Raw genomic sequence first — 27975 nt, 5'->3', positions numbered from 1 at the left:
CAGCAGGCCCTGCGCGCGCAAGATGGTGTCGTCCAGGTGGTGGTCTTGAGGCGAACAGATCGTTATGGCGTTGGCGTCCGGGCCCGCAAGGCGGGCGCTGGCTGGCTCCGGACAGCTCGGCCTTGGGGGCTTCGGGGCCCCGAGACGCGGGGCGTATGAGTGGGGCGTGCGCTCCACGCGGAAGCCGGAGCCTCCTCTCCTGGATAGGGTGTACGAGATCCCTGGACTGGAGCCCATCACCTATGCAGGGAAGATGCACTTCGTGCCCTGGCTGGCGCGGCCCATCTTTCCGCCCTGGGAGCCGCGCTACAGGGACCCAAGGTTCTACCGCTCGCCCCCTCTTCACGAGCATCCGCTGCACAAAGAGCAGGCCTGCTATATCTTTCACCAGCGTTGCCGCCTTCTCGAGGGTGAGGCCCCGGGACGGGCGGCAAGGGAACATATTCCTCTGCCCAGCACTGACCCCGACCCTCTGTGGCTTTGGGCGAGACATTGAAACTCTGTGGGTTTTGGTTTCTTCATCTGTGAAATGGGGCCGTAGTGATTCCCATCTTCTGAGAGTTGTTAGAATTGAGTTGTAAGGAGCTGGGCCTCTGTGCGGGAGTAATAGAGAGTTTGCGTGTCAGCGTGAAAAGAGCTGCTTTCTAGGCCTACCCCTGGCTCTCTCTGTTTGACTTTGGGCAAATGGCTGACCATCCTGGGCCTCTATTTCCTGTGAATGATTTTGACTGGACAGTCCACATTGACCTTTCCAGGTCTGACATTCTGGAGATTAACTGCACATTTTAAAAGTAGATGGAGAGGCCGGGCGCGGTGACTCAACCCTGTAATCCCAGCACTTTGGGAGGCCGAGATGGGCGGATCACCAGGTTAGGAGATCGAGACCATCCTGGCTGATACGGTGAAACCCCGTCTCTACTAAAAAATACAAAAAAGTAGCCGGGCGAGGTGGCGGGCGCCTGTATTCCCAGCTACTCGGGAGGCTGAGGCAGGAGAATGGCGTAAACCCGGGAGGCCGAGCTTGCAGTGAGCTGAGATCCGGCCACTGCACTCCAGCCTGGGCGACAGAGCGAGACTCCGTCTCAAAAAAAAAAAAAAAAAAAAAAGTAGATGGAGAGAGTTTATAGTGGAGACAGCAGACTGTTTAATCTCCAGGCCTGTCACCTCTCAAGTCCATGTCTAGTCCTCTGTCACTCTCACTAGGGACAGATCAAAATGACTTTGCCAAAACCAGCCTGTCTATCTAGAACAGTACCATAAATTATTTTCCAGAGTCCATGGAGAGGCTTGTTTATCCCTTTCCCCATTCTTCCATCTTCCTCAAATCAGGATAGGGATGGGGCAGGTCTTGAAAACAGAATGGTTGAGGTAAGTGGGAACATTATTTTCCAAAGAGTAATTAGGGGGGAAAAAAAAAAGCAAATCTGGCAAGATTGGGGGACTAAGCCAGATAATAAATCCTAGGTTTGAAAAAAGTCAATTGGTCAGCCTTTTAAGCTTCTCAATTCCATTCCTGAAAGCTGATTGTTCAGCCTTTAAACACTTCCAGTGTCCTTACAAGGTACTGGGAAGGATCTCATAAGACTTGGCATCCTTGAGTGACCCAGGTAACAATACCAAGTGGATGAATGCATTAGCAGTATTTTAGACGTTAAGATTATATTCGTTTGCCTAGGCTGAAAATGTATTGTGTATCCTATGTTTTTGCTACTTACAGAGAGGTTCTGTAGGCTATAATAAAACTCTGCAAGATACAGGGCTAGAGAAGCCATTTGGGGTAATGGAGAGAGGTGATGGTCTTTAGGGTAGACAGACTCAGATTCTCCTCCTAGCCTTGTCACTTACAAGGTATGTGAGCAAATTCCTTAGTCTCTGAGTTTCATTTTTCATTTTATAAAATCCCATCTAACTTGCAGGTAAAGCTTCTGGCACAGGGTAGATGGTGACTTTCAGTAAATGGCAGCTCTAATTATCACCTATTTTTCATACGCAAATGAAACATAAAGTCTTAGTATTTTATCTATTTTCAAGTTTAAGGAACAGTGGCGGTGTCAGAACTAAAACTTAGTTTATCTGACTCCCAGTCCAGGGTTCTTTCTGCTGCACCACAAAATCCAGAAGTTACTTTTTTTTTTTTTTGAGACAGCATCTTGCTGTGTTGCCCAAGCCAGAGTACTGTGGCGTGATCGTGCCTCACTGCAGCCTCGACCACCCAAGTTCAAGTGATCTCCCACCTCAGCTTCCTGAGTACCTGGGACCACAGGCGCATGCCACCACTCCCGGCTAGTTTTTAAATTATTTGTGAAGAGGAGGTCTCACCATGTTGCATAGGCTGGTCTCAAAGTCCTGGGCTCAAGTGATCCTCCTGCCTCGGCCTCCCAAAGTGCTGGGATTATAGGTGTGAGCCACTGCCCCTGCCCAAAAGTTACATTTCTAAACATTTATATTTATATTTCTGGTGTGATGTCTTATGGGTCTTAAAGTGAAAAGTCTCATTGTACTTATTGCTTTTCATTTATTACCATAAGAGAAATTGCCTCAGGGTGACTCCCCCAAAGTATCTTAAGCTCCCTTCCATCCCAGACATGGTCTGTCTGCCTGTCTCTTTCCTTCCGTCCTTCCTTTCTCTCTGTCTCTCTTTCTTTTTTTTTCTTTCGACAGAGTCTTGCTCTGTCATTCAGGCTGGAGTGCAGTGGCGCAATCTCACTGCAATCTGTACCTCCCAGGCCTAATCTATCCTCCCACCTAAGCCTCCTAAGTAGCTGGGATTATAGGCACATGCCATCACGCCCAGCTAATTTCTTGTATTTCGTTTGTAGAGATGGGGTTACACCGTGTTGGCCAGGCTGGTCTCAAAGCAATCTGCCTACTTCAACCTCCCAAAGTGCTGAGGTTATAGGTGTGAGCCACCATGTCTGGCCCAGACACAATTTTCAAATGAAGATACGACCTTGAGTCAGAGAAGTGTTCTTCCAGCTGAGATGGGTAATCTGCCAACCAAGGCAGCCACCAGCCTTCTGTTAATTTGTGGGCATGATCATTGAGAAGAATATAGTATTGACTTTTCTTTTGAAAATAGAGGACTGGCCAGGCGCGATGGCTCAAGCCTGTAATCCCAGCACTTTGGGAGGCCGAGACGGGTGGATCACGAGGTCAGGAGATCGAGACCATCCTGGCTAACACGGTGAAACCCCCTCTCTACTAAAAAAACAAAAAACTAACTGCCGGCGAGGTGGTGGGCGTCTGTAGTCCCAGCTACTCGGGAGGCTGAGGCAGGAGAATGGTGTAAACCAGGGAGGCGGAGCTTGCAGTGAGCTGAGATCCGGCCACTGCGTGACAGAGCCAGACTCTGTCTCAAAAAAAAAAAAAAGAAAGAAAGAAAATAGAGGACTGGTGTGTTTACTTGATCTAGAACTTAGATACCTAGGTCTATGCATGTTCCTCCCCTAGAGAAGCCAAATTTGGGGAAAGTGAAGCTAGGGAGGTCTTTGCCTGGCACCACAACCCATCCCACCGAGAGTAGCTAAGTTTCTTTAATGTTTAAAGATTGTCAGGCTAAATTAAATCTATTTTAGTTTACATATACACCATCTTTTATTTATTTATTTATTTTAGAGACAGGGTCTTACTCTGTCACCCAGGCTGGAGTGCAGTGGTGTGATCATAGCTCACTGCAGTCTTGACCTCCTGGGCTCAAGTCATCCTCCCACCTCCTGAGTTACTGGGATTATAGGCATGAGCCTCTGGGCCTGGCTACGTATATGCCATCTTTTCATGCAAAGTATTTTGGGCAGCTTATTTGTAACACAACCAGATTAAATTTAAAAACAGCTGAGGGGATCAGTACAAAGGAAAAATAAAACAGATAATACAACAAAAATTCATTCTGTGAGGTTCTACTTCATTTCCTTTTTTTTTTTTTTTTCGAGGTGGAGTCTTACTCTGTTGCCCAAACTGGAGTGCAGTGGCGTGATCTTGGCTCATTGTATCCTCTGCCTCCCAGGTTCAAGTGATTCTGCTGCCTCAGCCTCCCAGGTAGCTGAGACTACAGGCAAGCACCACCACACCCAGCTAATTTTTTTGTATTTTTAGTAGAGATGGGGTTTCACCGTGTTGGCCAGGCTGATCTCAAACTCCTGACCTCAAGTGATCTGCCCACCTCAGCTTCCCAGAGTGCTGGGATTACAGGTGTGAGCCACCATGCCCGGCCTAAGATTCTGCACTTTAAAAGGAAGCCCCAAACCTGGCTCTGAGCTTGCTAGCAATCAACAAATGGTACATAGCTAGGGTCAGCTAACTAGGTCAGCTGCTTGTTTTTATAAATGAAGTATTGGAACAAAACCATGCACACTTGTTAAGTATTCCCTATTGTTGCTTTTGTGCTCTAGCAGAGTTGAGTAGTTGTGAGAGAGACTGTGGCCAAGAAGCTGAAAATATTTACTATTTGACCCTTTGAGAAAATGTTTGTTGAACTGGTATAGAGAAAAATATTTTCAGTTACACAGTTCACCATGTCTATAAGACAAAACAGGCCAGGCGCAGTGGCTAATGCCTATAATCGCAGCACTTTGGGAGGCCTAGGTGGGCAGATCACTTCAGGTCAGGAGTTTGAGACCAGCTTGGCCAACATGGTGAAACCCTATCTGTACTAAAAATACAAAAATTAGCTGGGTGCTGTGGTGCATGCTTGTAATCCCAGCTACTTGAGAAGCTGAGGCAGGAGAATCGCTTGAACCCAGGAGACGGAGGTTGCGGTGAGCCGAGATCATGCTGCTGCACTCCAGCCTGGGCGACAGAGCAAGACTTCGTCTCAAAAAAAAAAAAAAAAAAAAAAAAAGACGAAACAGTTCTGTATCCAGGAAAAGCCCAACTTTTCTATACTAAGGCCAGAGAGGTTCAGCTTCTTCAAGTATTCATGAAAATCCGAAAGTTATTCTCAGTTATTTCCAAAGGTTGCTTTCCCCTGAGAAGGCAGCATGGGCTTATGCCTGGACCCACACCTAATAAATGAGGTATATTTGGTAGACACAGGCTATATTTGGTAGTCAGGGCTGGGGTGTGGGTTATTAGAAAGGATCTTAAATGAAAGGTTGGCATCCATCAATTTAGTCCCATAGCCTAGGGTCTATCCACTGCTTGCAGCATTCAGCCGTATTATCTCAGCTGTCTTAGCCACTGTTTGAATTCCTCTAGTGGCAGGCGCTCACCCCCTCAGTCACCTATTAATCATCCTGAAGTAGATGGTCATTCCTGAAGGTGAGTTGAAATCTGACTTTCTTAGCTTCTGCTCTTCACTTTTGGTTCTATCCCCTCAGGCGTCACAGAACAAATCCAGTTTCTCACTTGAGGCAGCCTTTTTACTAAGATGCTACCTGGCAGGTGTAAGCATCTCTTCCTGAATTGTTTTCTTTCTTTCTTTTTCTTTTTTTTTGTGGCTGATTACCTCAAAGGTGTAAAGCAGGCTCTCTGGCTCACCAAGACCAAGTTAATAGAAGGCCTTCCCGAGAAAGTGCTTAGCCTTGTTGATGATCCAAAGAACCACATAGAGAACCAAGACGAGCGCGTTCTGAATGTGATCTCGCATGCCCGTCTCTGGCACACCACTGAGGAAATCCCCAAGAGAGAGACCTACTGGTAAGTTCCCCCAAGTAAAGAAGATTTCCTACTAATGGATCTTCGAATCGACCTGTTGCTTTAAATCCCCAAATGTCTCTTTTTGTCTTCAAGCCCGGTCATCGTGGACAATCTAATACAGCTGTGTAAATCTCAGATTCTCAAGCATCCTTCTCTGGCCAGGCGGATCTGTGTCCAAAACTCCACGTTTTCTGCTACCTGGAACCGAGGTTGGTCATCTTGTACACCAGAAAGCCTTGGTCTGTTTTTTTGCCTTTCTACTCTTAGCCCCACCACCAGCTCCCATCCCCCAGCCCCCAAATACCTATCCTCACTCCCGTCCTTCGTGGTCTCATTTTGTAGGCTCAGACACACCCTTAGTATCATTAGCCATAGCCCAACCATTTTTGTTTTTAATCACTTTCTAAGACATTCATTCAACCATTAACAGCCATATCGAGTGCTTAGGATGTGCTTGGGAAGTCCCTAAATGCTGAAGGTAAGGACATTTATAATAAAGCACATGTAGCCTCCGTCCTCACGATGCTCATATTCTATTGCAATAGTCTTCTTACCTCAGTTACACCTCTCTGGTCTTCCAAATCCAATTTCAGCATGGCCTGCTAGAGTGATCTTTCTAAAGTGCAAGCCTTTATGTCCCTGCCTGTTTCAGATCCTTCACTGTCTCCTAGTAGTGTAAACCATTTATTGTGAGTTACCAGCCCTCATGATTTGGTTGCCACTTAGTCTTTCTAGTCTTATCTCCTGCTCTACTGCCCACCACCCCATCCCTAAATTAGCCACTTGCAGCTTTTTAGCATCAAGCTTTCACACCCATGTGCCTTTGCACATGCTGTGCACTCTGTCTGGAATAATCTTTTTTGTTTGAGTTTTATTTTTATTTATTTATTTTTTGAGACAGAGTCTCACCGTGTCGCCCAGGCTGAAATACAGTGGCGCGATCTCAGCTCACTGCAACCTCTGTCTGCCTCCCAGGTTCAAGCAATTCCTGTGCCTCAGCCTCCCAAGTAACTGGGATTACAGGCATATGCCACCACACCCGGCTAATTTTTGTATTTTTAGTGGAGATGGGGTTTCTCCATGTTGGCCAGGCTGGTCTCGAACTCCTGGCCTCAAGTGATCAGCCCATCTTGGCCTCCTAAAGTGCCGGGATTACAGACATGAGCCACTGCTTCCCTCCTGGAATACTCTTTTCTGCTTTCTTTTCTTTTCTTTTCTTTTCTTTTTCCAGGTGGAGTTTTGTTCTTGTTGCCCAGGCTGGAGTGCAATGGCGCGATCTCGGCTCACTGCAACCTCCATCTCCTGGGTTCAAGCGATTCTCCTGCCTCAGCCTCTCAAGTAGCTGGGATTACAGGCACCCGCCCAACATGCCTAGCTAATTTTTTTTTTGTATTTTTAGTAGAGATGGGGTTTCACTATGTTGGCCAGGCTGGTCTTGAACTCCTGACCTCAGGCAATCTACCGCACCTGGCCCTCTGCTTTCTTCATTTAACCAAATTCTCCTTATCTGCAAGACTTCACTCAAGTTCCCCCTTCTCTGTGAATCTGGGCTGGGGTATCTGTTCCTCCTCTGTGTCCCTTATGCTCATTCTGCCATCATAGCACACATTACACTGTACTGTCAGTATCTACTGTCAGTTCTGTCTACCCCACTAAACGGAACTCCTGATGGCTGAGACCATATCTTACTCACGTTGTCCAGTGTCTAACAGTTCATGGTACACAGTAGGTGCTGACTGAAGGGATGCGTAAATGCATATACCTACTGTTGGTGTTTCAGGCAGGGATATTCATAGAACACAGGTGTTCTAACTGATGGAATCCTGGAGCAGGGAAACCAGCTATGGAATGATTTGGGATTTCAGGACATCTGCTTGGTCAGGATTTGTGTATAGACTTCCTGGCAAAGAGTCAGCTTTGCAGAGGTAATGACACCACTAAGGAAATTAGTGAACCTCATTAATAGAGGAGTACTTGGCCCATCATCAAGTATTACCTCTAATTAAACTACCCCATTTGGCGCTGTCACTGGAGGAGGGATATGGAGGGAATTGAATCAGAAACCACACAAGAGTGGTCTGTGGGGAGAATCGAAAACCCAAGGTTAGGAGAGGTCCATGCACGTTTATTTTTCTTGCAGATTATATGTGAGGAAACAGGAAATACTTTAGAAAACTATTCTTGAGGTGACAGATCAGAGTTTATCCACCCACAGAGGTAGTATCCCTTTCTTACCTATCCAGTAAGGGAGGCCACATGCTAATTAATGACAGTGCTATTGACCAAACCAATTTTTAGACATACAAGAAAACTGGCCTTGATCCGTTACCATCACACTGTGGCTATTTCTGAAAACCCAAGCACCTTCTGAGAAAGATTTGCCTCAGTGGACACTCCTCAGGAGGCCGTTCTCAAGGTGTTTTTCCAGGCACATTTTGTCTGGTGGTAGCATGTGACCTCCTGTGGGGACCTCTGTGAAGGGTGTCTATGCATGTTCACAATGGCTGACTTGCTGATGAGTCAGATGTGAGTTTGTTTTCCTCTTGCTACCTATGTCTGCACGTAGCATATATGCTAATCCGACTTCATTGAGGCTCTTTGGCCAGGGTTTTCTCACTCTCATTCGTTAAGGACAATCTGGCCCCTTTCCTAAGTTTAAGAATCGCCTCTGCCTTGGCTGGGTGCAGTGGCTCATGCGTGTAATCCCAGCACTTTGGGAGGTCGAGGTGGGTGGATCATGAGGTCAGGATATTGAGACCATCCTGGCTAACACAGTGAAGACCCATCTCTACTAAAAATACAAAAACAAAAAATTAGCTGGGCGTGGTGGCGGGCACCTGTATTCCCAGCTACTCGGGAGGCTGAGGCGGGAGAATGGCATGAACCTGGGAGACGGAGCTTGCAGTGAGCCGAGATTGCGCCACTGCACTCCAGCCTGGGCGACAGAGCAAGACTATGTCTCAAAAAAAAAAAAAAAAATGCCGGGCACAGTGGCTCACACCTGTAATCCCAGCACTTTGGGAGGCCAAGGCGGGCGGATCACAAGGTCAGGAGATGGAGACCACGGTGAAACCCCGTCTCTACTAAAAATACAAAAAATTAGCCGGATGTGGTGGTGGGCGCCTATAGTCCCAGCTACTCAGGAGGCTGAGGCAGGAGAATGGCGTGATCCCGGGAGGCGGAGCTTGCAGTGAGCTGAGATCATGCCACTGCACTCTAGCCCGGGGACACAGCGAGACTCCGTCTCAATTAAAAAAAAAAAAAAAAAGGTAAGACTACCTCTAGTCTTAGTGCTCCTCTCTCTCTCCATCACTCCTTCCCTGCTCTCTCTCCATCACTCCTTCCCTGCTGTATCCTACTCTAGTCACCTGGATTTCTCTCCCTAAATTCTGCCACAGAGTTGCCTGCACCTGTGCCTTTGCACATTATTCCTCCTTGACTAGAGTGCTTTTCCCCCTCTCTTTGCCTGGCAAGCTTTTACTCAGTGGTTTTCAACTAGGGACAGCTTTTCCCTCCAGAGAACATTTGGCAGTGTGTGGAGACATCTTTGATATGATGTGGATGGGGTGTGGGGACATGGGATGGGGAGGGAGTTCAAATGGCATCTGGTAAGTAGAAGCCAGGATGCTGCTAAACATCCCACAGTACACAGTAGGGGGAGGCATTCCCTCCCCCTACTCCACCAAAGAATTATCTGATCCAAATGTGAATAGTGCTGCAGTTGAGAATCTTTGCTCTTACCTGTCCTTCCAGATGTCATTTTAAGGCATTGCTGCTTTCAGGGAGCTTCCCATTCCCAGAGAAGTTCAGTTTTCCCCACCTGTACAATTTTTGAATATGTTTCATCCTTTTCACTGCAGCACTCACTACCTGGTGGGCTCCTTGAGAGGAGAGAGTAACTCTCACGCATCTCTGGGTTAGAGCAGGTGCTCAGGAAGATCTGGATGGTGCAGGCTTCGTTCCCCAGAGACCATCAGCCCTCAGGGTTTATTGGGAAGGGAACACAGGAAGAAGAATGCATTGGTTCATCCCCTCTTAAGGATCCCAGGCTTAACATCCTAACTTAGTTATGTGTTCTGTGATTAGGCTGATGGTCTAGAAATGCTATAAATGACTTAAGGCACATGGGAGGATGAAGGCTTTAGACTTTGCAGGTTTGAGAAAGTCTTTAATTATTATTATTATTTTTTTTTAAGTTTTTTGAGACAGAGTTTCACTCTGTTGCCCAGGCTGGAGTGGAATAGCATGATCTTGGCTCACTGCAACCTCTGTCTCCCAGGTTCAAGCAATTCTCGTGCTTCAGCCTCCCTAGTAACTGGGATTACTGGCATGCACCACCACTCCTGGCTAACTTTTTTTTTTTTTTTTTTGAAACAGAGTCTCGCTCTGTCACCCAGGCTGGAGTGCAGTGGCATGATCTTGGCTCACTGCAAGCTTTGTCTCCTGGGTATACGCCATTCTCCTGCCTCAGCCTCCTGAGTAGCTGGGACTACAGGCGCCTGCCACCACGCCCGGCTAATTTTTTGTATTTTTAGTAGAGACAGGGTTTCACTGTGTTAGCCAGGATGGTCTCAATCTCCTGACCTCGTGATCCGCCCGCCTTGACCTCGCAAAGTGCTGGGATTACAGGCGTGAGCCACCGTGCCCGGCCAATTTTTTGTATTTTTTAGTAGAGACAGGGCTTCGTCATGTTGCCCAGGCTGACCCAGAACTCCTGGTTTCAAATGATCCGCCTGCCTTTGCCTCCCAAAGTACTAGGATTATAGGCATGAGCTACTGTGCCCAGCTGCGAAAGTCGTTAGTACCAGGTTAGAGTAACCATTTTTCTCCCTTTTAGAGTCTCTTCTCCTTCAAGTCCGTGGTTCTGGTGGAGCCCGACTGAGCACCAAGGATCCTTTGCCCACCATCGCCTCCAGAGAGGAGGTTGAAGCTACTAAGAATCATGTTCTAGAGACCTTCTACCCCATATCACCTGTCATTGATCTTCATGAATGCAATGTTTATGATGTGAAAGATGACACAGGTGAGGATCAATGTCTTGGACTTTTAGGCAGTGTGGGGGAGAAGGACATGCTTTTTCTGGAGGGAAAGGATATACTAAGAACTTGCTAGGCGCTAGGCACCTCGCGTGTATTACCTATCTCCTAGGATCCATGTGGCCCCATGAGACAAGTACTATTGTCTCCATTTCATAGGCAAAGAAACTGCAACTCAGGGAGGTTAAGTGATTTGCTCAAAGGCTAACTTTACTTTTTACCTTGGAGAAGTAACTCTGTTACATCAGAATGGCTTGAGGGGCTTTTTTTTTTCTTCAACAAACTGTATCATTGGGCATTTGAGGGGCTTTTGACCAAGGCTTTTTCTTTATTCATAGGTCCCATGAAGAAAGTGGGTAAACCCACTTTCTGTTTACCTTGTAAACTCTGGCCAACCCCCTTTAAGGACTGAGAAAGCCCCGTGGACATTGAATGGGGCCATTGATCCAAACTCCAGCAAGCCAGGGACCACCATGTACTCAGTCAGCCAAGACATCACAAGGGAGTGAGACTAGGCTGGCCCCCACTTCCTGCCATCCACTCTGTCCTCATGAGCTGTAGCATCTTCCTCATAAACCCCTTCATTGTCACAACCACAACCTAGGTCAGTCTTTACTGTCCTTTACCTAGCCTATTGCCACAGCATCCCAGCTGGTCAATCTGACCCCACATTATTTTCTCTCTGGTCCATTTAGTTCACAATTCCAGAGTAGCCTTTCCCCAACACCACCTTCATCCCATCTATCTTCATGCCCACCTCCCGTTTCCTATTGAGTAAAGTTGGAACTCCTTTGCTGACATGAAAGAGCCTTCACATCTTGTCTCTGCCCCATCCCCAGCCTCATCTTTGCGTCCTCCCCCACCTGCCCCATTTCTTGTGACTGTGCTGAATTCATCATGCCCTTTCTCACCTCTATGCCTTGGCACTTCCTCTCCCTTTGCCTGGAGCTCTTGACCATTCTTTCCTTTTGGTCTTCAGCTTGCTTACTTGTCATCTTTCACAGTTCATCTTAGGAATCACTTTCTCTCAGAAGTACTTTGGGATCTTCCAGTCTCATCAGGGTCTTTCTGACTGTCCTCCCATAGCCCGTGACTCACCTCACATCTTGACATGTCCCTCCATACAGATATGGTCAGTTTTCCTGTCTGTCTCCCCTCTAAACTGTGAGCTCCTCAAAGACAGTGGCAAGCTCTGCTTGGCCTCCATTCCTGGTACCTGTCTTAGAGCTTGGCACAGAGTGAGTTCTAGATATTTACCTGTGTCAAGTACCTGAGGAGACTGAAGTACCAAACATGCAGCAGAGCCATGCCTCCTCTAGGCTTTTCAGAGCCTACATTATTTTCCCAGCCTCTTTTTTTTTTTTTTTCCTGAGACAGGATCTCCGTCTGTCACTCAGGCTGGAATGCAGTAGCACGATTGTTGCTCTCTGCAGCCTTGATCTCCCAGGCTCAAGCAATCCCCCCACCTCAGCTCCTGAGTAGCTGGGACCACAGGTGTGTGCCACCACACCTGGCTAATTTTTGTATTCTTTTTAGAGATAGGGTCTTATTATGTTTCCTACGCTGGTCTCAAACACCTGGGCCCAAGCAATCTGCTCGCCTCGGCCTCCCAAAGTGCTGGGATTACCGGCGTGAGCCACCAGGCCCAACCTTCCCAACCTCTTCCTTCCTTCTTTTCACCCATATTCAGTGATCCAGATCACTTATTCTAGAAGTTCCCGGCCTACCAAGAGTTACTCATAGCCATGCGAGAGAAGAGAATCATGACTTGATAAGGTCATGGCTGAGAGGAACAAGTGCTAAACTTTGATTCTCAGCACTAGTGTTGTGTGGGTTAATTGTGAATGATGAGGCAAGTCATTTGTCACTAATATTAAAATAGTAAATTTTGCAAATGACTTGCTTTCTTGTTTTTTTTTTTATTTCTTTTGAGACGGAGTCTCGCTCTGTCACCCAGGCTAGAGTGCAGTGGTGCAATCTCGGCTCACTGCAAGCTCCGCCTCCTGGGTTCACACTATTCTCATGCCTCAGCCTCCCGAGTAGCTGGGACTACAGGTGCCCACCACCATGCCCAGCTAATTTCTTGTATTTTTTTAGTAGAAATGGGTTTTCACCGTGTTAACCAGGATGGTCTTGATCTCCTGACCTCATGATCCACCCATCTCGGCCTCCCAAAGTGCTGGGATTACAGGTGTGAGCCACCATGCCTGGCCGACTTGTTTTCTTTTTAATAATTACCACAGATTTCAAGTTCTCCTTCTCCTAACATCACTGTCATCTGTGTGCCAGAATGAGAGAGAAAGGTGTGGAGTTAGAACTAGCTTGCAAGAAGCACCTATAACAGGTTGGCAGGCATTTTCTGTGAAGCGCCAAATAGTAAATATTTTAGGTTTTACAGGCCACATATGGTCTCTGTCACAGCTACCCAATAGTCATACGTAAATGAATGACTGTGGTTGTGCTCCAATAAAAATGTTATTTACAAAAATAGGCAGCAGGCCAGATTTGGCCAGTAGGCTGAAGTTTGCCAGCCCCTGAGCTATAGTGATAGTGCCCACCTTTGTTGAGTCTCTGTGTAGCACCTGTCCCTGGGCTAAGGTGAGGTGACTTTCCTGAGGCTTTATGGCAGGCTGATGAATCCTTTCCACCCCTCCACATAATTGTGTCTCTTGCAGGATTCCGGGAAGGCTATCCTTACCCCTATCCCCATACCCTGTACTTACTGGACAAAGCCAATGTACGACCGAACCGCTTTCAGCCAGATCAGCTGCGGGCCAAGATGATCCTGTTTGCTTTTGGCAGTGCCCTGGCTCAGGCCCGGCTCCTCTATGGGGTACGTATGTGAAGAAGACCACTGAGCTGCTCTACGCCGTGTTGGTCTCCTCCCTTAAGATTATTGCTCAGAGGAAGAAAAGGGATGTAGGGGAACTGATTGCTTGACTGAGGAGTTTTAGGGAGGAGTACTTCAGCCCACCCTGTGGAGATGAGCCGACATCACTAGGGGCTGACTGCCTGTGCTTCACCTAAGTAGCTCACTTGACCACAGTAGCCCACATGTTTTACTGAAGTCCCCACTTTCCACGCTATGCCATAGAATTACAGGGAGGCCGTGCAGCTGATCCAGCATTACACAGCACTAAGTGATGGAGATAGGACTGCAGGTAGGTCTGCCCCACTCTGAAGTCTTCAGTTATTTGTGCTGCAGCATGCTGCCTCTGTTCTTGTAGTGGCAGAAGTGGAGCACAGGTGGGAGGAAGTGGAGCAATAGAGATGGCCAAGCCCTGCCCGCCAACTCAGGATGGGTGCTGGGGACCCAAGATACTCCTTGGTGGTAGCCCCTGATCCTAAGAGGAGGTCTCAGGGACCTAAATGGTATGGAATACAGACTAACTTGTCACAGAGAGCTGTCCTAAGATGGGAAAAACTTGGCTCTGGGAGCAGAGGCCTCCAGGGAAGGGAGGGCTGTATGGTAGCCCTCAAGCAGGCCTGGGACACCAGATCCCTGGTTTGGGATGTTGGGGTAGGGAGTTCATGAGAGCCACTGCTGGACCCCCAGGTCTTGGTTAGAGCCTGAGTCTTTTCTAGAGCAGGAATGAGGGAAAGTACTGTTTCCCATATTATTTGGCCTAGGGGGAGTTGGAGAGCCATGGTTAGCCAAATGGATAGGGAGTGGAATGGGCCTTGCCCAGACTGAGCACCTGCTGCATACCACACATTTATTTAGGGTTTTTATTAACAAAAAATCAGTGGTTCGTTTGTAAAATATAGTCTTGGATTAGCAGCAGGAGCATCATCTGGGAACTTGTTGAAAATGCATACTCTCAGACCTACCCCCAGACCTGCTGAATCAGAAACCCTGGGGTTGGGGCCCAGCAATCAGCATTTTAATAAGCCCCCCATTGACGCTGCTACAAGCTCGAATTTAAAAACCACTGAACTGGCCAGGCACGGTGGCTCATGCCTGTAATCCCAGCACTTTGGGAGGCCGAGGTGGGAGGATCACTTGAGGCCAGGAGTTGGAGACCAGCCTGGCCAACATGGCGAAACCCCGTCTCTACTAAAAACGCAAAGATTAGCTGGGTGTGGTGGTGCATGCCTGTAATCTTAGCACTTTGGGAGGCCGAGGTGGGAGGATTAGTTGAGGCCAGGAGTTCAAGACCAGCCTGGCCAACATGGCGAAACCCCGACTCTATTAAAAATACAAAGATTAGCTGGGTGTGGTGGCATGCACATGTAATCCCAGCTACTCGGGAGGCTGACGCATGAATATTGCTTTAACCCAGGAGGCGGAGGCTGCAGTGAGCTGAGATTGCACCATCGCACTCCAGCCTGGGTGACAGAGTGAGACTCTGCCTCAAAGGAAAAAAAAAAAAAAGACCACTGAACTGAAATTTCAGAACACAGCATTATTTAATCCTTGTAGTTTTTTAACCCCATGTGGCAGATGTCATTAGCTTCATTTTACAGGTGGTGAAACTGAGGCTCACGGAGGCTAAGGAACTTGCCCAGGGACACACAGCTAAGAAATTCATATGAAGTCAGATCTTCATATGACCTTCTTGTGTCTTTCCAATCCTAGGACAACTGTCTTATTCCCATTCCTGAAGGCTCTGAAAGGTTAGGTAACTTGCCCAAGATCCCACAGCTAATGAGTGGGGAAGCAAAGCTTGGAACCGTGATCTCTCCAGTTTTGAAGGATGTGCTACTCCCAACTCAGGCAGGAGAAGGAGGCAGAGATAGTCACAACCCTGGTCCCAGGCCTGCAGACTCAGTGTAGCCTCTGTGCCAGCTATTGGCATCAGAGTCTGGGTAGCAATGATACCACTAATTACCACCAAGTTGAGTAGGAGCGGAGGCCTCCTTCAGCCCCTCCAGGTACAAATTATTCCTGGGGATGTGAAGTTGAGCAATTATGGGAAGAGCCTCCATGTAAAAGGTAAAATTGCTGAGAAATTTATGTACTACCTGCAGTTTTATTGATCTGTAGAGGGAGATAAGAGTCAATACAGAATTCTCGGCTAACACTTACCGGTACTTTTCTTTTTATTTATTTTTCATGCAGCTAAGAACAGGTATTTCTAAGGCCAAAAGCCCCAGTGTGGCCCACACTGAGGTCTGACATTAGGTATTCCTAATGCCAGATTCAGCCCCAGTGGGGTGGAATCAAGGATGGCCTGCTTCATGGGGCCTGCCTGTTGAATCTTCATTCATTGAGTAGCAGTCACCAAACTGGATTGCTGCAAAGTCTCAGCAGGTCACCATACAATTTATCTCCCATACTGGGACACCACTGAGAATAATGAGGTGCCACTATTAGATACACTGGGACACCAGGATTAGACCAGAACAACAGGGCTTTCAGTGACTTAATAGCATGGAGTCTGATCCCACGTCACACCCCATGGGTGACCTGGAGCAAATTATACCACCTCTCTGAACCTCAGTTTCCTTATCTGTTAGTGGGAATATGCCTCTAGCTTTACGAGAGTAGAGGTGACCTGATGTAAAACTGGCAAGATGCCTGGCACCTGAGAGGCCTTCAGTAAATGATTTTAGGTATTACTCCTATTACCAAGTGGCAGTAACCAGAAGAGATCAGTAGCAGGAATTGACTGGTGAAATCCTGACGCTGACATGGCTGGATGGATACTCCAGAAATATGGCCCATATTGAGTTGCAGTGTAAGCATGAAGCCCAGTGAATGTGACTGCCAGGCCCTTAGAAGCAAGGCAGGGACGTGGGGGAAGTGTGTGGTCTGGCATGAGCCTGTTTGGATTCTACACCACCCATCTTTGTGATTTCAGGCAAGTCACTTTGCCTCACCGAATCTGTTTCCTCCTCCGTCAAATGGAGTGAGAACTGAATGAGATTACATCTATCCGTTGACCCTCCGGATTCACATTTGATAGCTGATGTCACTGTGGTCCTCATCAAGTAACGCCAAGAGTTTGAGGGATTTCTGTCATTAACCCCCCAGCTGGCCTGCCTGAACTCTGGCTTGCCTGGAAATTGCCTCTCAGTGGCAGGAACTATTACTCTGATGTGCTCAAATAGAAGAGCAGGCACCCTGGGGCCATGAGGCACAGCCAGCCTGGGTGAAGAAGGCCCAGCCCTGCACAGTGCCCTGAACTCCTCATTCTATTTTAATTGCCCCAAAGAGAAGCCATTCAGTGGACGTAGGTGGACGTTGTAAAGGGCAGAACTAGAAGCTGCCTGGGCCGTGCTGTTCCTTACACTCCACAGCTTCTGATTTGTTTTCCTTTCCCCCTTTTCCTCTCAGAATGATGCCAAGGTCTTGGAGCAGCCCGTGGTGGTGCAGAGCGTGGGCACAGATGGACGTGTCTTCCATTTCCTGGTGTTTCAACTGAATACCACAGACCTGTCCTCTAATGAGGGTGTCAAGAATTTGGCCTGGGTGGACTCAGACCAGCTCCTCTATCGGCATTTTTGGTGTCTCCCCGTGATCAAAAAGAGAGTGGTTGTGGTAAGTTGAGCCATCTCCCGCCTGACCCAGGAGGGCCCTGCCTCCTCCTACCTGGTGTGAGCCTCAGGTGGGATTGCCGGGGTGCTCTGAGTAGAGCCCTGGCCCTGGGGACTTCCCACCCAGGATCTCTGCCTGGAGGACTCCTTCAGTCCCGCCCCTACCTAAGGCCCTGCCCAGTGCTCCACTCCAGCTCCTGCTTCCCTTTGCACCCTCCAGCCAATCCAGTTCCTCGCAGCTTCCAGGGTGCTCTGCGGCTTCATTAGCTTTGGCCTTTGTAGATGCTGCTCCTTTTATCTAGGAGGCTTCTTGCCTTCTCCCCTCCCCATTAGTCTTTGTCAGGCTGTCCTCCACTTGTCCTTCCAGGTTTAGCATAAGTGTTTCTTATTTTGGGAAACTTCTGACCACCACCGCCCCCATCCCAACCCTCACTTAAGTGCCTCAGGTGGGCTGCCCTGGCCTCCATATTCCCCCATCACAGCACGATCACATTGCTGTGCGTAGAATCTCTTCACGTTTTTTTTCTTCCGCCAAACAGAACTCCAAGCTCCTAGATCCTTGAGGGCAGGTTCTGTGGGGATTCATTCATTTGTTTCATCCCACAGATACGGAGTTCCTCCTGTGGCACCATCACTGCTGCACCCCACTGCTCAGCTGACAGGGTCCAGGCCTGCTCTCTGTGTAGTGGGCAGTAGCAGTATCTAAATAAATTCCTGATAGAGCATCAGGCAGTGATATGCACCCTGGAGAGACCTATAGCAGGGTCAGGGACTGAGAAAGCGGAGTAGGGGTACTGCCTGCTCTGGGACCAACTAGGTCCCACACAGGCCTGAGTATGGGCTTGCTAAATGGAGTCGCTGAGCCTTTGAACATTCTCAGCAGGTCCGTTCTTGAACTAGTTCTCCAGCAGCTCAGTGCTGTTTCCACCTGAAATGCCTGTCGGGTCTGTGCCCTTTGCTTTGGCCCCGGACACCCTCAGTTCACCTGCATAGTCACAGCAGCCACCTCCATGCTCTCTGCTCTTAGTCACGTTTTCCCTCCTGACTCTGTGTCTTCAGGTTCTCTTCCCTTAGCCTCTCCCTTCCAGGATACTGACTCAGGGCTGGGCCTGTTGTGGTTTGGAGACAGCTCCTCCTCACCTCTGCAGCCTCATCTCCTGCCGCTCCACCCCTCAGCATTCGCCCTGGGCTCCAGCCTGATCTTGCTCTTCCTGCCTTCATTTCTTCTTCTTCTATTGCATGTGCTGGGCTTTCTGAAGTCTCCTTCGTTTTCTTTCTCTTTTTGCCCCATTCTGCTCACCCTTCCACATATAAATGTCGGCGAGTTAGTCATTTCTCCCTGCTTTCTTCTTTTTCCTACTTCTGCAGTGGGGTCTGTCTCCTTTCATTTTCACTATTTGAACAGCTGACCATAAGCTCCTTGGGGACAGGAACCAGAGTCAAGTTACTGCTGTGTCTCTGTCTCCAGCACAGGACATAGGCCCAGTAGAAAGAAAGCAGGTGCCCAATAAATGTGTGTGGAATGGGTGAGGGATGATTGTCCCTGGGATTAGAGAGGGCAACAGCCCATTTGCTCCTGGTGGTTGAAGTGAGGGGGCCTCGGGAGCAGAGCAGTGTCAACAGCTGTTTTGGCTGAAGGGGGCTGGGAATGCTTCCTGTCCTCCCAGTCTGCAGCCCCTCAACACCCCTTCTTAGTCTGAGAGAGAGACGATGTCAGAAAAAGAAAGTTGCTGTCCAGGCACTGAAGATTTACTTCAATCCAATCTTGTTTTAATTGCTGTCGTTAAACCTAGTAGCAGGGTCCTAATGGACTGTGTTCTTTCCAGGAGCCTGTTGGGCCAGTTGATTTCAAGCCAGAGACATTCAGAAAGTTTTTAGCTCTATATTTGCACGGTGCTGTGTGAGCTGAGGACCCCTCTGAATCCTGAACCCTCCCTTGCCTCTCTTCCACGGAAGAGAGCCTGGGTCCCGTGGAGCCTCAGTGCCCGTTTGGCCTGCTACTCTCGCTGACAATAAAGAGCCCTTGTGTTGCACTGAAGCCTGTGTTTGGTATGAGGGTGGCATCAGGAAGGGCCCCCACACAAGTCCAAGCCCTGGAGCCTGACCTGCCCCAGCTGAAGCCCAGCTCTGCCCTGGACCCGTGTTGTGATCTTAGATAAGCATCTTCATCTGTCTGTTTCCATTTCTTCATCTGAAACCTGGGCTAATGTGACTGACCTGGTGTTGAAGACTCCGGGTTATGTGTGTGTAGTGTCTGCCACATGGCAGATACGCTGATGGTCACTAGGTTCTTATGGCATTATTTAAACTGTGGACACATTCCACAATGACTGCAGAAAATCTCGCTAGAGTATTTATTGTAGATTTCTCCCTTGTATCCTGGTTAATGGGGTGAGTACACCCCTGATTCAGCTGGCCTCTGTTTGTCCAAATAATGTCAAGTCCTAATCTGTGCCAGACACTGCTGCCATGCCAAGCACCTGATACACAGCATCTTTAATCTCCACACACCCCTTACAAGGTAAATGTCATTTCCATATTCAAGAAAAATATTGCATGCCTAGCATGTGCTATGCACTGTTCTGGGCCCTAAGGAGAAAACACGGAAAATTTAAGGTATTTGCCCAAGGTCACCCAGCTGGTGCTATAGGTCAGCTTCCCGAGGAAACGCAGAGATTTTTATTTGGGGAGAACCTGTGGAGAGTGAAGGCAGCAGCAGGTGGGGGTGGCGGGCCCAAGCTCAGTGTGGCTGCATCTGAGGCCTCACCCAGTTCATGGGCACTCTGGAGCCAGAGGCAAGGGAGTTGAGCCTTCTACAAACACCCCTGACCTGGCACCAGCCATTGGATATGTGCTGCTTCCCGACAGCGGGTGGGACCTTGGGCGAGGTGGCTTTGTTGGGCTGTAATTCCTGCTGAGGGACTGCTGAGAGCAGTTAGTGTGGGAACTTCCGGCAGCTGGAGGAGCTCTCAGCTAGGCATTGGCAAAGTGGCGTCCAGCCTGTGTCTGCCTCCCAGGCTTGGGCTCTTTCCACTTGACAGCTTACTTTGTAGGCTTGAGGGATTACCAGGAAAAGCAGCAAGGCACAGAGGACCATGGGGACGGGGAGTGACTGGAAGTGGGGAGGCTGGAGGCTTGGCTGGGGCTGGAGTGGCCAGCTCGGGAGGGGCCTGAACACCAAGCACCTCACCTCCCAGGGCAGCTGACCTTGGGCTCCGGGGACTCTGAGCCCTGCTGCCCATTTTACTTTTTATTTTACAGACAGGAAACAATTATACATAAATGATAAAAGTTCAGAGTTCAGGGAAAAATAAGTCGACCCACCCAAGGCGGTCCCTAGCTAGTCCTTTTCCCTAAGGATAACAGAGCTTCGAGTTTCTTCCATGCTTTTGGTGAAAATGTGTATGTATCGTAAGAACACATGTATGTACGTGACTGAAGAGACAGCCTCTTCTGCCCTTCCTTTTTCACCTGATGTCTCCGGATCGTAGGCTCTTGCCACATCACCACATAGGATCTCTTCATTCTTTCGAGCAGCTGTGTTAGTATCTGTTGATGACGGTCCAGGTTGTTTCCAGTTGTCATTAGAAATAATGCTGCAGTGAGCATCCTCGTTCATGTATCTTAGAGTACTTTTGCCAGCAGAGCCATTGGGTAAGTTCCTAGCAGTGGAATTGCTGAGTCAAAGGTTTTTTTTTTAAAGAACACTCCGTTGGGAGTACAGAGGAGGAGCTGGCGGGATGGTGGTAGGGAGTCCAGCTGGAGGCCACTGCAGTGATCTTGGGGCAAGTGGTGGTGATGGCTTGGCGTGATCCTGAGCAGGCTGAAGCCCCTGGAGACTGCTTGGAGGGGAGGGAGGGTGAGATGAACTTGAGCCCTGAGCGAGCGGGATGGAGGCTCTGAGTAAGTGAACCGTCAGCAGATGACCTTGTAGCTTGAGGACTGCCTGGAAGCGGGCCAGGGTTGCAGGGCAGGTCTGGGCAGCCTGTCCTCCCAACCCACCCTGAATGAGGACAGCTCGGATGCCAGCCTTAGTGCTCAGTTGTGGAGCCTGGAGCCCAACTGCACTTTTGTGTCAAGGGAGCTGCAAAGTGCAGCTGATCTGCAAAGCGGGGCAGGCAGGACTGGCGGTTTTTTAATTGTCCCCATAGAGATGAGGAAACAGGCTTAGAGACCACATGATGTAGTGTGAAGAGCTGGGAAGCTCCTGTGTCTTGACAGCTGCCCCCTCTACAGACAGGTCCTTGCTTCTCCAAATCCCAAATGTCTATCAGCCTCGTCCCCACTCCCTCATTCAATGCAGGAGAGGAAGTGATGCAGCAGAACCTGAGGGCCTCAGCCAGCCTCCAGCCCAGTGCAGGCTCCCCAGCCAGTGAGCTGGTGAAGGAGCAGGAGCATGCTGCAGGGAGAGTGCTGCACCAGGTCATGCTGGATAGTGCAACCCCACGATAGGAACTTCCAGCAACAGACTTTTGGAAGTGAAATGGTGACATTCCCATTGTGAACATATTTTTCACTGTCTCATGTATTTAAGTGCCTGGTTGATCCATTCAAAAATTCTTCAGTTCATTTCCAGCAAGCTTCAGTGGCAAGGGAATTCTAATTTGGCTGGGGGAGAGCCACTTTCCCCCTCCTGTATTCCAGCTGCCCTGTCAGATCCTCAGCTTCCTCGCTGGCAAAATGGGGATATGGCACCTCCCTTCCAGGTTTCCCCACCTTTGGATCAAATAGATTCCATTCGACAAGGAGGTTTCAAGTCGATGGGTTTGGAGTTCTCAGAAGCCTGGTGGAAAGGTGAGCTTGCTTGAGGGGACCTGACTTTAGGCTGCTCTCTGTTCTCTCCCAAGGCTGGCTCAGGCTGGACCCAGGGCAAGTGTTTGGCAGAGGCTCTGTGACAACTCACAGGGCTCTGGGAAGGAGCAGGACAGGTTCCTCTTGGACTTTAGACAGTATCATCTCCCTGGTTCCTTTTTTGCTGTGGGTGAAAGTCTCAGAAAGCATGCAGGTGACCCGAGTGTCTCTGACTGTCTCTCTTTAACATGGACACTCAGATGTCCATGACCCACAAGGCCTACCTGCTTCACTGCTGGAAGACCCCCCGGTCCAGGGACCCTCTCCCCTCAGAATACATCTCCTCATACCCAAAGACTACATCCAGGGAGTGGGCTTGCTGCCCAGGGCAGGACCTCCATCCCTTAGAGGCCAGCCTGTCAGAGCAACGTGGCCCCTGCCATGTTCACTCTCACACACGCACACGTGCGCACACACATGTATGCACGCACACCACACTCCCGCACATGCCCACAGTCACACTTCCACCCACACACACACACCACACCCCCAGACATGTGCCCACATGCACGTGTGCACGTGAGACCCATGGGTCTCCTCCTTCCCAGCTAGGCCAGTGATGGAACCCAAGAATAGGTCCAGACTGGAGATTGAGCCCTGAGGTCCCTCACCATAGACCTCCTCTAGGGGCAGCCCATTGAATAAGCACCTACTGTGTGCCAGGTGTTGTGCTGGGAGCGACAGTTACAGAATGAGGGAGATGTGGTCCCCGCCCTCTGGGAGCTCCCGGGGTACTGGGTGGAGACGGCCAGAGTAGTCGCCTTTGGATTGGCAGTAGCAGGTACCCACAAAGGCCACCTCCTTCCCCACACCTGGGCACCTACCCACCCACAGGTGACAGCATGCCATAGGGAGGGGTGCCACTGAACACATTCTGGGGCGACTACTCAACAACATCCAGTTATTCCAAGAGCACTCATCATGTACCTACTGGGCACCAGGACCTGTGCTGGCAATTCTGGGGACAAAGAGGGCTTGTACATGGTCCCTGGCTTAGAGGATCTCCCAGCCTGATGGGGGAGGCATACACTGAACCAGGCTGTGGGGACCCAGGGAGAGCGCTATCCCGGCCCAGAAGGCTTCCAGGAGGAGGGGCCATCTGAGCTAGGTTCCAAAGGGCAAGTAGGAACGAGGAGGGGCTGGCAGGAACAAAGGCCCTGGCTGGGCAGACATCCACAGAGTACCGCAAAGTTGGAGGTGAAGTGCTGAGGGACAAGGAAAAGCAGGAGTGCGCATGGCCCTTCCATGCCCTGCAGCTGCCTGGAAGCTGTGAGGAGCGTGGACTTGGTCCCAGAGTCACAGTGGGCGTAGCCACCTGGGTTCCCCACTAGCAAGAAGCCCTCTCCTCTCTGCACCCCTTTTCTTCTCATGGTCACCAGGGCATCTCGCTCTTCTTGCTCTCCTGGTCTTCTTCTCACTGCTCTGCCACCTTTGTGGGTCGCTCCTATTCCCCAGATCTCAGGGCCCAGTCCTTCAGCCTCTTCTCCATTCATTCCCTAGATGATTTCAGCCAGTCTTATGACTTTAAAGACCCTCTAAATGGCAACAACTCCCACGGTATGCCTCTAGTTCACACCTGCCTACTTGATGTCTTTACTGGATATCAAATCAGCATCTCAAATTTAACTCACCAGAACAGAGCTCTTCCCGCAGCCTGCCCCACCTCCACAAACGGCATCTCCGTCCTTCCGTATCTGTTCACTACTGTATCCCTAGTGCCAGAACCACCTCTGGCATAAAAGGGGTGCTCAGCAAACACATGAGTGGATGGATGGAAAGAAAGAAGTCTACGGAGGCTCAAAAGTGAGATGGTCTTTGTGGCATTGGAGGGCTGACATGGAGGCAGGAAATCAAGGGCATGGCTGAATTCCAGAAACCAGATGCCAGGTTCTGTGGCTCCGCAGGCGCCCTGGGAATAGAGAGGAGGATAGAACAGAACCTCTGTCTTCCAGCACCCACCCTCGTTGGTCTTTTATTTCCAAACCCCAGCCCCAACTCCAAGCCCCCAGTGCTTATACCCAGTGAGCCCAGGGCTGGGCAGAGCAAGGCTCATCTGCGTGTAATCCCACCCTGCCCAGCCACTCTGCCCAAGTCCAGGGGAGCCCCATGGCCTTAACTCCAAGAGGCCCAGCTCCCCTCAGTTCAGGGCCAGAGCCCTCTGGAGCACCCCGGGCATGTTCTGGGCTCAGTCTCCTGGAGTCTGTGGAATTTGGGAACACAGCTGGTGTACCACTTCATGGGAGAGCAGAGACTGGGGCAGGGGATTTCTCAGGTCACTAGGGAGCCAGCCTGAGCAGCCTTACCCCCAGCTGGAGCCCTGCTCTGGCCTAGCGTCTTAGTGGCTGTGCTGCTGCTGGTGTCAGTGACTTGCCTTAAGTTTCTTCTTTCCTGGCTCTGGGGTAGGGGGCAGTGGGGATGCCCAGCAGGGAGGCAGGTGAGGGGTCCGCTGTCTCAGGCCTGGTCCTAGCTCTGGCCCCCTAGGCTGGCCAACCCCTAGAATCGAGTGCCTGCGGACAGCGATGACTCCAGCAGGAAAGCTGTGGTCCGGCCCCCGACTCCGGCACCTCTCAGTGATGGCCTGAAGCCCTTTTTTGTGAAAGAACTGGCATGACGCTTCCTTTTCTCCTGCTCATTTCAGTATCTTTCCACTGGCTCATGTAGAGCTCTGGTCTGGCCCCAGGCAGTGATGAAAATGCTTAGTGAACAAGAACCAGTTCTTTGCTTAGAGATCTGCCCCCGAGGAAGGCCAAACTAACCTGCACCCTGGCCATTTATGTTATGAAGGCAACTGCAGGGCTGCTGAGGGGCCCCAGGCTGAGGGGTAGCACAGCACACAGCAGGCGCTCCCCCCAGGCTGGGCCCCGTGACCTGCCTTCCTCCAGCTAGGCACCCCAATCCCATGGCTCTTGTCTGTGCCTGACTCCTGCTCCAAGGAGCACAGGTATTAGATGAATATCACATCCTCCCAACCTCCTTTCCCCAGCCCTGGGTCAGCACCATTGATACAGGTTAGTCACAGCCTCAGTCTCTTCATCTCTCCAATGGAGATGCTTTTCCAATAGTTCAAAGGTGTCCGTGCTGAGCAAAACCCCAGGAAACCTTGTTCCAAGGTGAAGAGGGAAGGACCAGATGGAATCTTCTAGATCCTCCCAGCTACTCCCCAACACACCCATTTGGACTTTCCCCACATATGAGTAACAACATCACTTGCAGCGAACACATGCTGCTCTTAGTCCGTGCACGGCACTGTTCTGAGCACTTCATGGTGCTAACCTCCTCACAGCCCATGAGGCAGCCAGCCCGTCAGCCCCCATTTTGCAGATGAGAGAACTGAGAACAGAAATATCAACTAATTTGCCCACGGCCACACAGCAAGTTGCAGCAAAGGCAAGATTTAAACCTGGGAATTTGCTATCTGGTCCCCTAAGGGCCTTATAAACATGGGCTAAGCCTATCCTTTGCTTGGACCCTCTGTCTCCCACCCACCCTGGCATCTACTCCTGCTGCAAACCTAGAATGAGGTCCCCAGAGCTCCAGGGAAGAAGAAAGTTCTTTCTAGTCGTGCAAGTCAGCATCCATAGCGGCTTACCTCACCCTAGCCCTCAGCATTTCTTGCCTAAATGTCATCTGGGAATGGCTCTCTCCATATCCTGCCAGCCCCACCTGATTCATCTCCCAGGATGCCACCAGCATACACTTTCCAAAATTTACTAAGTAGACTGCACTACTCTCAAAACCCTTCAAGGGCTCCCAGTGCCTTGGAGCCTTAGGAAAAAAAATATATATATATGTATCAACCTCCCTGTGCCTCCCAGTCGCAAACAGCAGGCACTTGAGGTTGGGGGCCTGGGGTGAAGCCAGTCCCACCTGAGGGGAGAAAGCAGGGAGTGGCTGTGGTTCTCCTGGCTGATAGCGACTCCTCATAGACAACAGAGGGCACCAGGAACCTTTTCCTACTTCCAGAAAAATAAACAACATTCCAGCAAACCAAAATGTGTTTGCAAGACAATAAATGGAAAATGGCTTTTAGAAGGCCCCCAAATATTTAAAGTAAGACGGATACCTCCCTCCCTCCCAACCCACCTTCCGCCAAGGCCATTGCGACTCCACAAGAACACAGAACTCGCAGGCCCAGGAAAAGAAGGCAGACGCCTCAAACACAAAACATCTTGTTATGCACCAGGAACAAAAACTGTGCCCAACAAGTCACCTTGCATTTTGTAATCAGTGTAATAAACTCCAACCCACGTTCCCCAAACATGTCAGGAAGGGCTGCGGAAAAAAGATGTCCCTTTAATAAAACGTTATCAACATATATCGTACACAAACTACAATGTATCATAATTACTTTTTTTTTTCCTCTCTTAATTCAGAACCAGACTACAAGGTAAGAAAAAACACAGAAACAGCTACAATGTTCCCAATAATCCGCACAAAGTCTTTTTTCAGGCAGATGATATCTCACATAATATGATATACATGGATCAGAAAGGGAGGGAGTAAAACAAAGACCAGCTACAGGGGAGGGAGGAAGGAGAAGGGCATGTCAATGTACAAAGAATTCGGGTGTCTTCCAGGGCAAGACACAAAGGTTTCTGTGGGGTGATGAGGTGAGTGGGGCCATGAGCACCCTCCCGGGAGGGGACAGGCTCCACCGTCGGGCTTGTTGGTTTTTGAAAATAAAAACAGGACTGGAGACAGCACGTCTGTTTGGTTGTTGGTGTCCCCCCACCCCCCACAGCTGCTCCAAAGTCTTTCCATCCAGTCCCAAGCATATACAGAGCAATTCTGGTCAGTATCCCATCTTTAAGAAAGGACGAATAAAGAGAAAAAGAAAACCGGAACTCGAGCCCCCCAGCCGGTGCACATGACGACGCTGATGCCAGGATCTCGGGACCAGAACGTGGAGGTCACTGTTTCCATGTCCCAGGTCATAGCCATCCTGTCAGTGGCAGCCTCTCCTACTCTGCATCAGGCCACCACCCAGCTGGCAGGATTCTCACTGGGAAGACTGGGGTGGGGGCGGAGGAGGGGCTGGGAGGTCCAGGAGAGGAGGAGGAAGGCATCCTGGGAACAGTGCATGCCACCGGGTCACGGCGACGGGCTGGGCTGTGGTGGAATCCTGAAAGGGGCCGGTGGTCCGGCCCCTCTGGCCACAGGATGAGGGTGCTGGGTTCTGAGGTCCAAGCGTGCCGCTGCCGTTGCCGTAGAAATCAAGCTAGAACAAACGCGTTCCCGCTCCTCCCCTGCCTGTTGCACAAACCAAAACCCCAAATGGAAAACGGTGACTGCCTTTTCTTCTTTCCAAAAAAGGCCTTTTGAAAGAAACCACCGATTGTAAACTGTCCAGTTTATTATTATTATTTTTGATGGCTACAGACAATGTGGGCTCTCACACCTAGACTAGCGTTTCTGGTGGAAGGGCTTGGGGACAGACAGACAGCAGGGCTTCTGGTTTTCCTTTTTTTTTTTTTTTTTTTTTTTTTTTTTTTTTTTAAGAAGAAAGCATAGAGGTTGATTGGGGTGGGGGGCTTGCTAGAAGCTTCCATTTAAAAAAATTTTCCCCAAAAAACCCCCCCTGAAAACAAATAAAAAAATCCCAACGGTAAAACCCCAAACAAAAAACAAAACAAAAAAGTGTCGTGTACGGAAAAGGTCCTTTGGGGAAAGGGCAAGGGGTGCGATTTTTCTGGTCACTGACTTGAAATACATTTTTGAGTTTTGTCCTTCATGTTTTATGGAATCAAAAGTTCGGCCTTTTTATTGCATGAAACTAAAATTGGGAAAGGTGGGGGGCGTGGATGGGGTGGGAAGGGGTTGAGGGGAGCAGGGAGATGCCCTCCCCACCAGCTCCTGGATAATGACACCTCACTTCTTGCATAATTTCTGGCATCTTCCCGCCTGCAATGCCCGCTCTCTCAGCGTCTCGGAGAAGGGGGGATCACACACTCATCGTCATGCTTGGAGAATACTG

At 49.6% G+C, this 27975-nt stretch overlaps 2 protein-coding genes across 35 annotated transcripts in view; one reads left to right on the top strand and one right to left on the bottom strand.

Annotated features, from left to right (window-relative positions):
* Position 1: 1 nt before the first annotated feature.
* MRPL37 (mitochondrial ribosomal protein L37) lies at positions 2-27332 on the top strand. 4 transcript variants are annotated; one of them, XM_028833536.2, is made up of 7 exons: positions 2-410; positions 5451-5634; positions 5728-5843; positions 10472-10657; positions 13346-13503; positions 16951-17154; positions 25965-27332. In XM_028833536.2, the coding sequence occupies exons 1-7, from the start codon at positions 65-67 to the stop codon at positions 26223-26225; spliced, it is 1455 nt and encodes a 484-aa protein (XP_028689369.2). In that variant the 5' UTR covers positions 2-64; the 3' UTR covers positions 26226-27332. The 4 variants fall into 4 exon arrangements, with proteins under 4 accessions (XP_028689369.2, XP_001113819.1, XP_077812470.1 ...); XM_001113819.5 differs by lacking the exon at positions 25965-27332 and adding an exon at positions 18977-19183; XM_077956344.1 differs by lacking the exon at positions 25965-27332 and adding an exon at positions 17757-19183.
* The window catches only part of SSBP3 (single stranded DNA binding protein 3), a 182121-nt gene continuing 180420 nt past the window's right edge, over positions 26275-27975 (bottom strand). For 30 of the 31 annotated variants that reach the window (XM_077994215.1, XM_077994214.1, XM_077994227.1 and 27 more), the window contains one exon: positions 26275-27972. In XM_077994215.1, coding sequence (XP_077850341.1) covers positions 27943-27972 — 30 coding nt within the window. In that variant the 3' untranslated portion in view covers positions 26275-27942. 31 annotated transcript variants of the gene reach the window in all.

This window comes from Macaca mulatta, chromosome 1, assembly GCF_049350105.2.
Source record: "Macaca mulatta isolate MMU2019108-1 chromosome 1, T2T-MMU8v2.0, whole genome shotgun sequence".
Lineage (NCBI taxonomy): Eukaryota > Metazoa > Chordata > Mammalia > Primates > Cercopithecidae > Macaca > Macaca mulatta.
The sequence above is the reverse complement of the archived record's forward strand: the minus strand, read 5'-3'. Positions and strand labels throughout refer to the sequence as shown.

Bases quoted from the DNA above. Each gene is read 5' to 3' on its own strand.
- MRPL37 (XM_028833536.2), top strand. From the start codon at position 65: ATGGCGTTGGCGTCCGGGCCCGCAAGGCGGGCGCTGGCTGGCTCCGGA. The intron at 5,844-10,471 runs GTTGGTCATCTT...TCTCCCTTTTAG, and splicing joins TTCTGCTACCTGGAACCGAG to AGTCTCTTCTCCTTCAAGTC. The intron at 13,504-16,950 runs GTACGTATGTGA...TTTTCCTCTCAG, and splicing joins AGGCCCGGCTCCTCTATGGG to AATGATGCCAAGGTCTTGGA.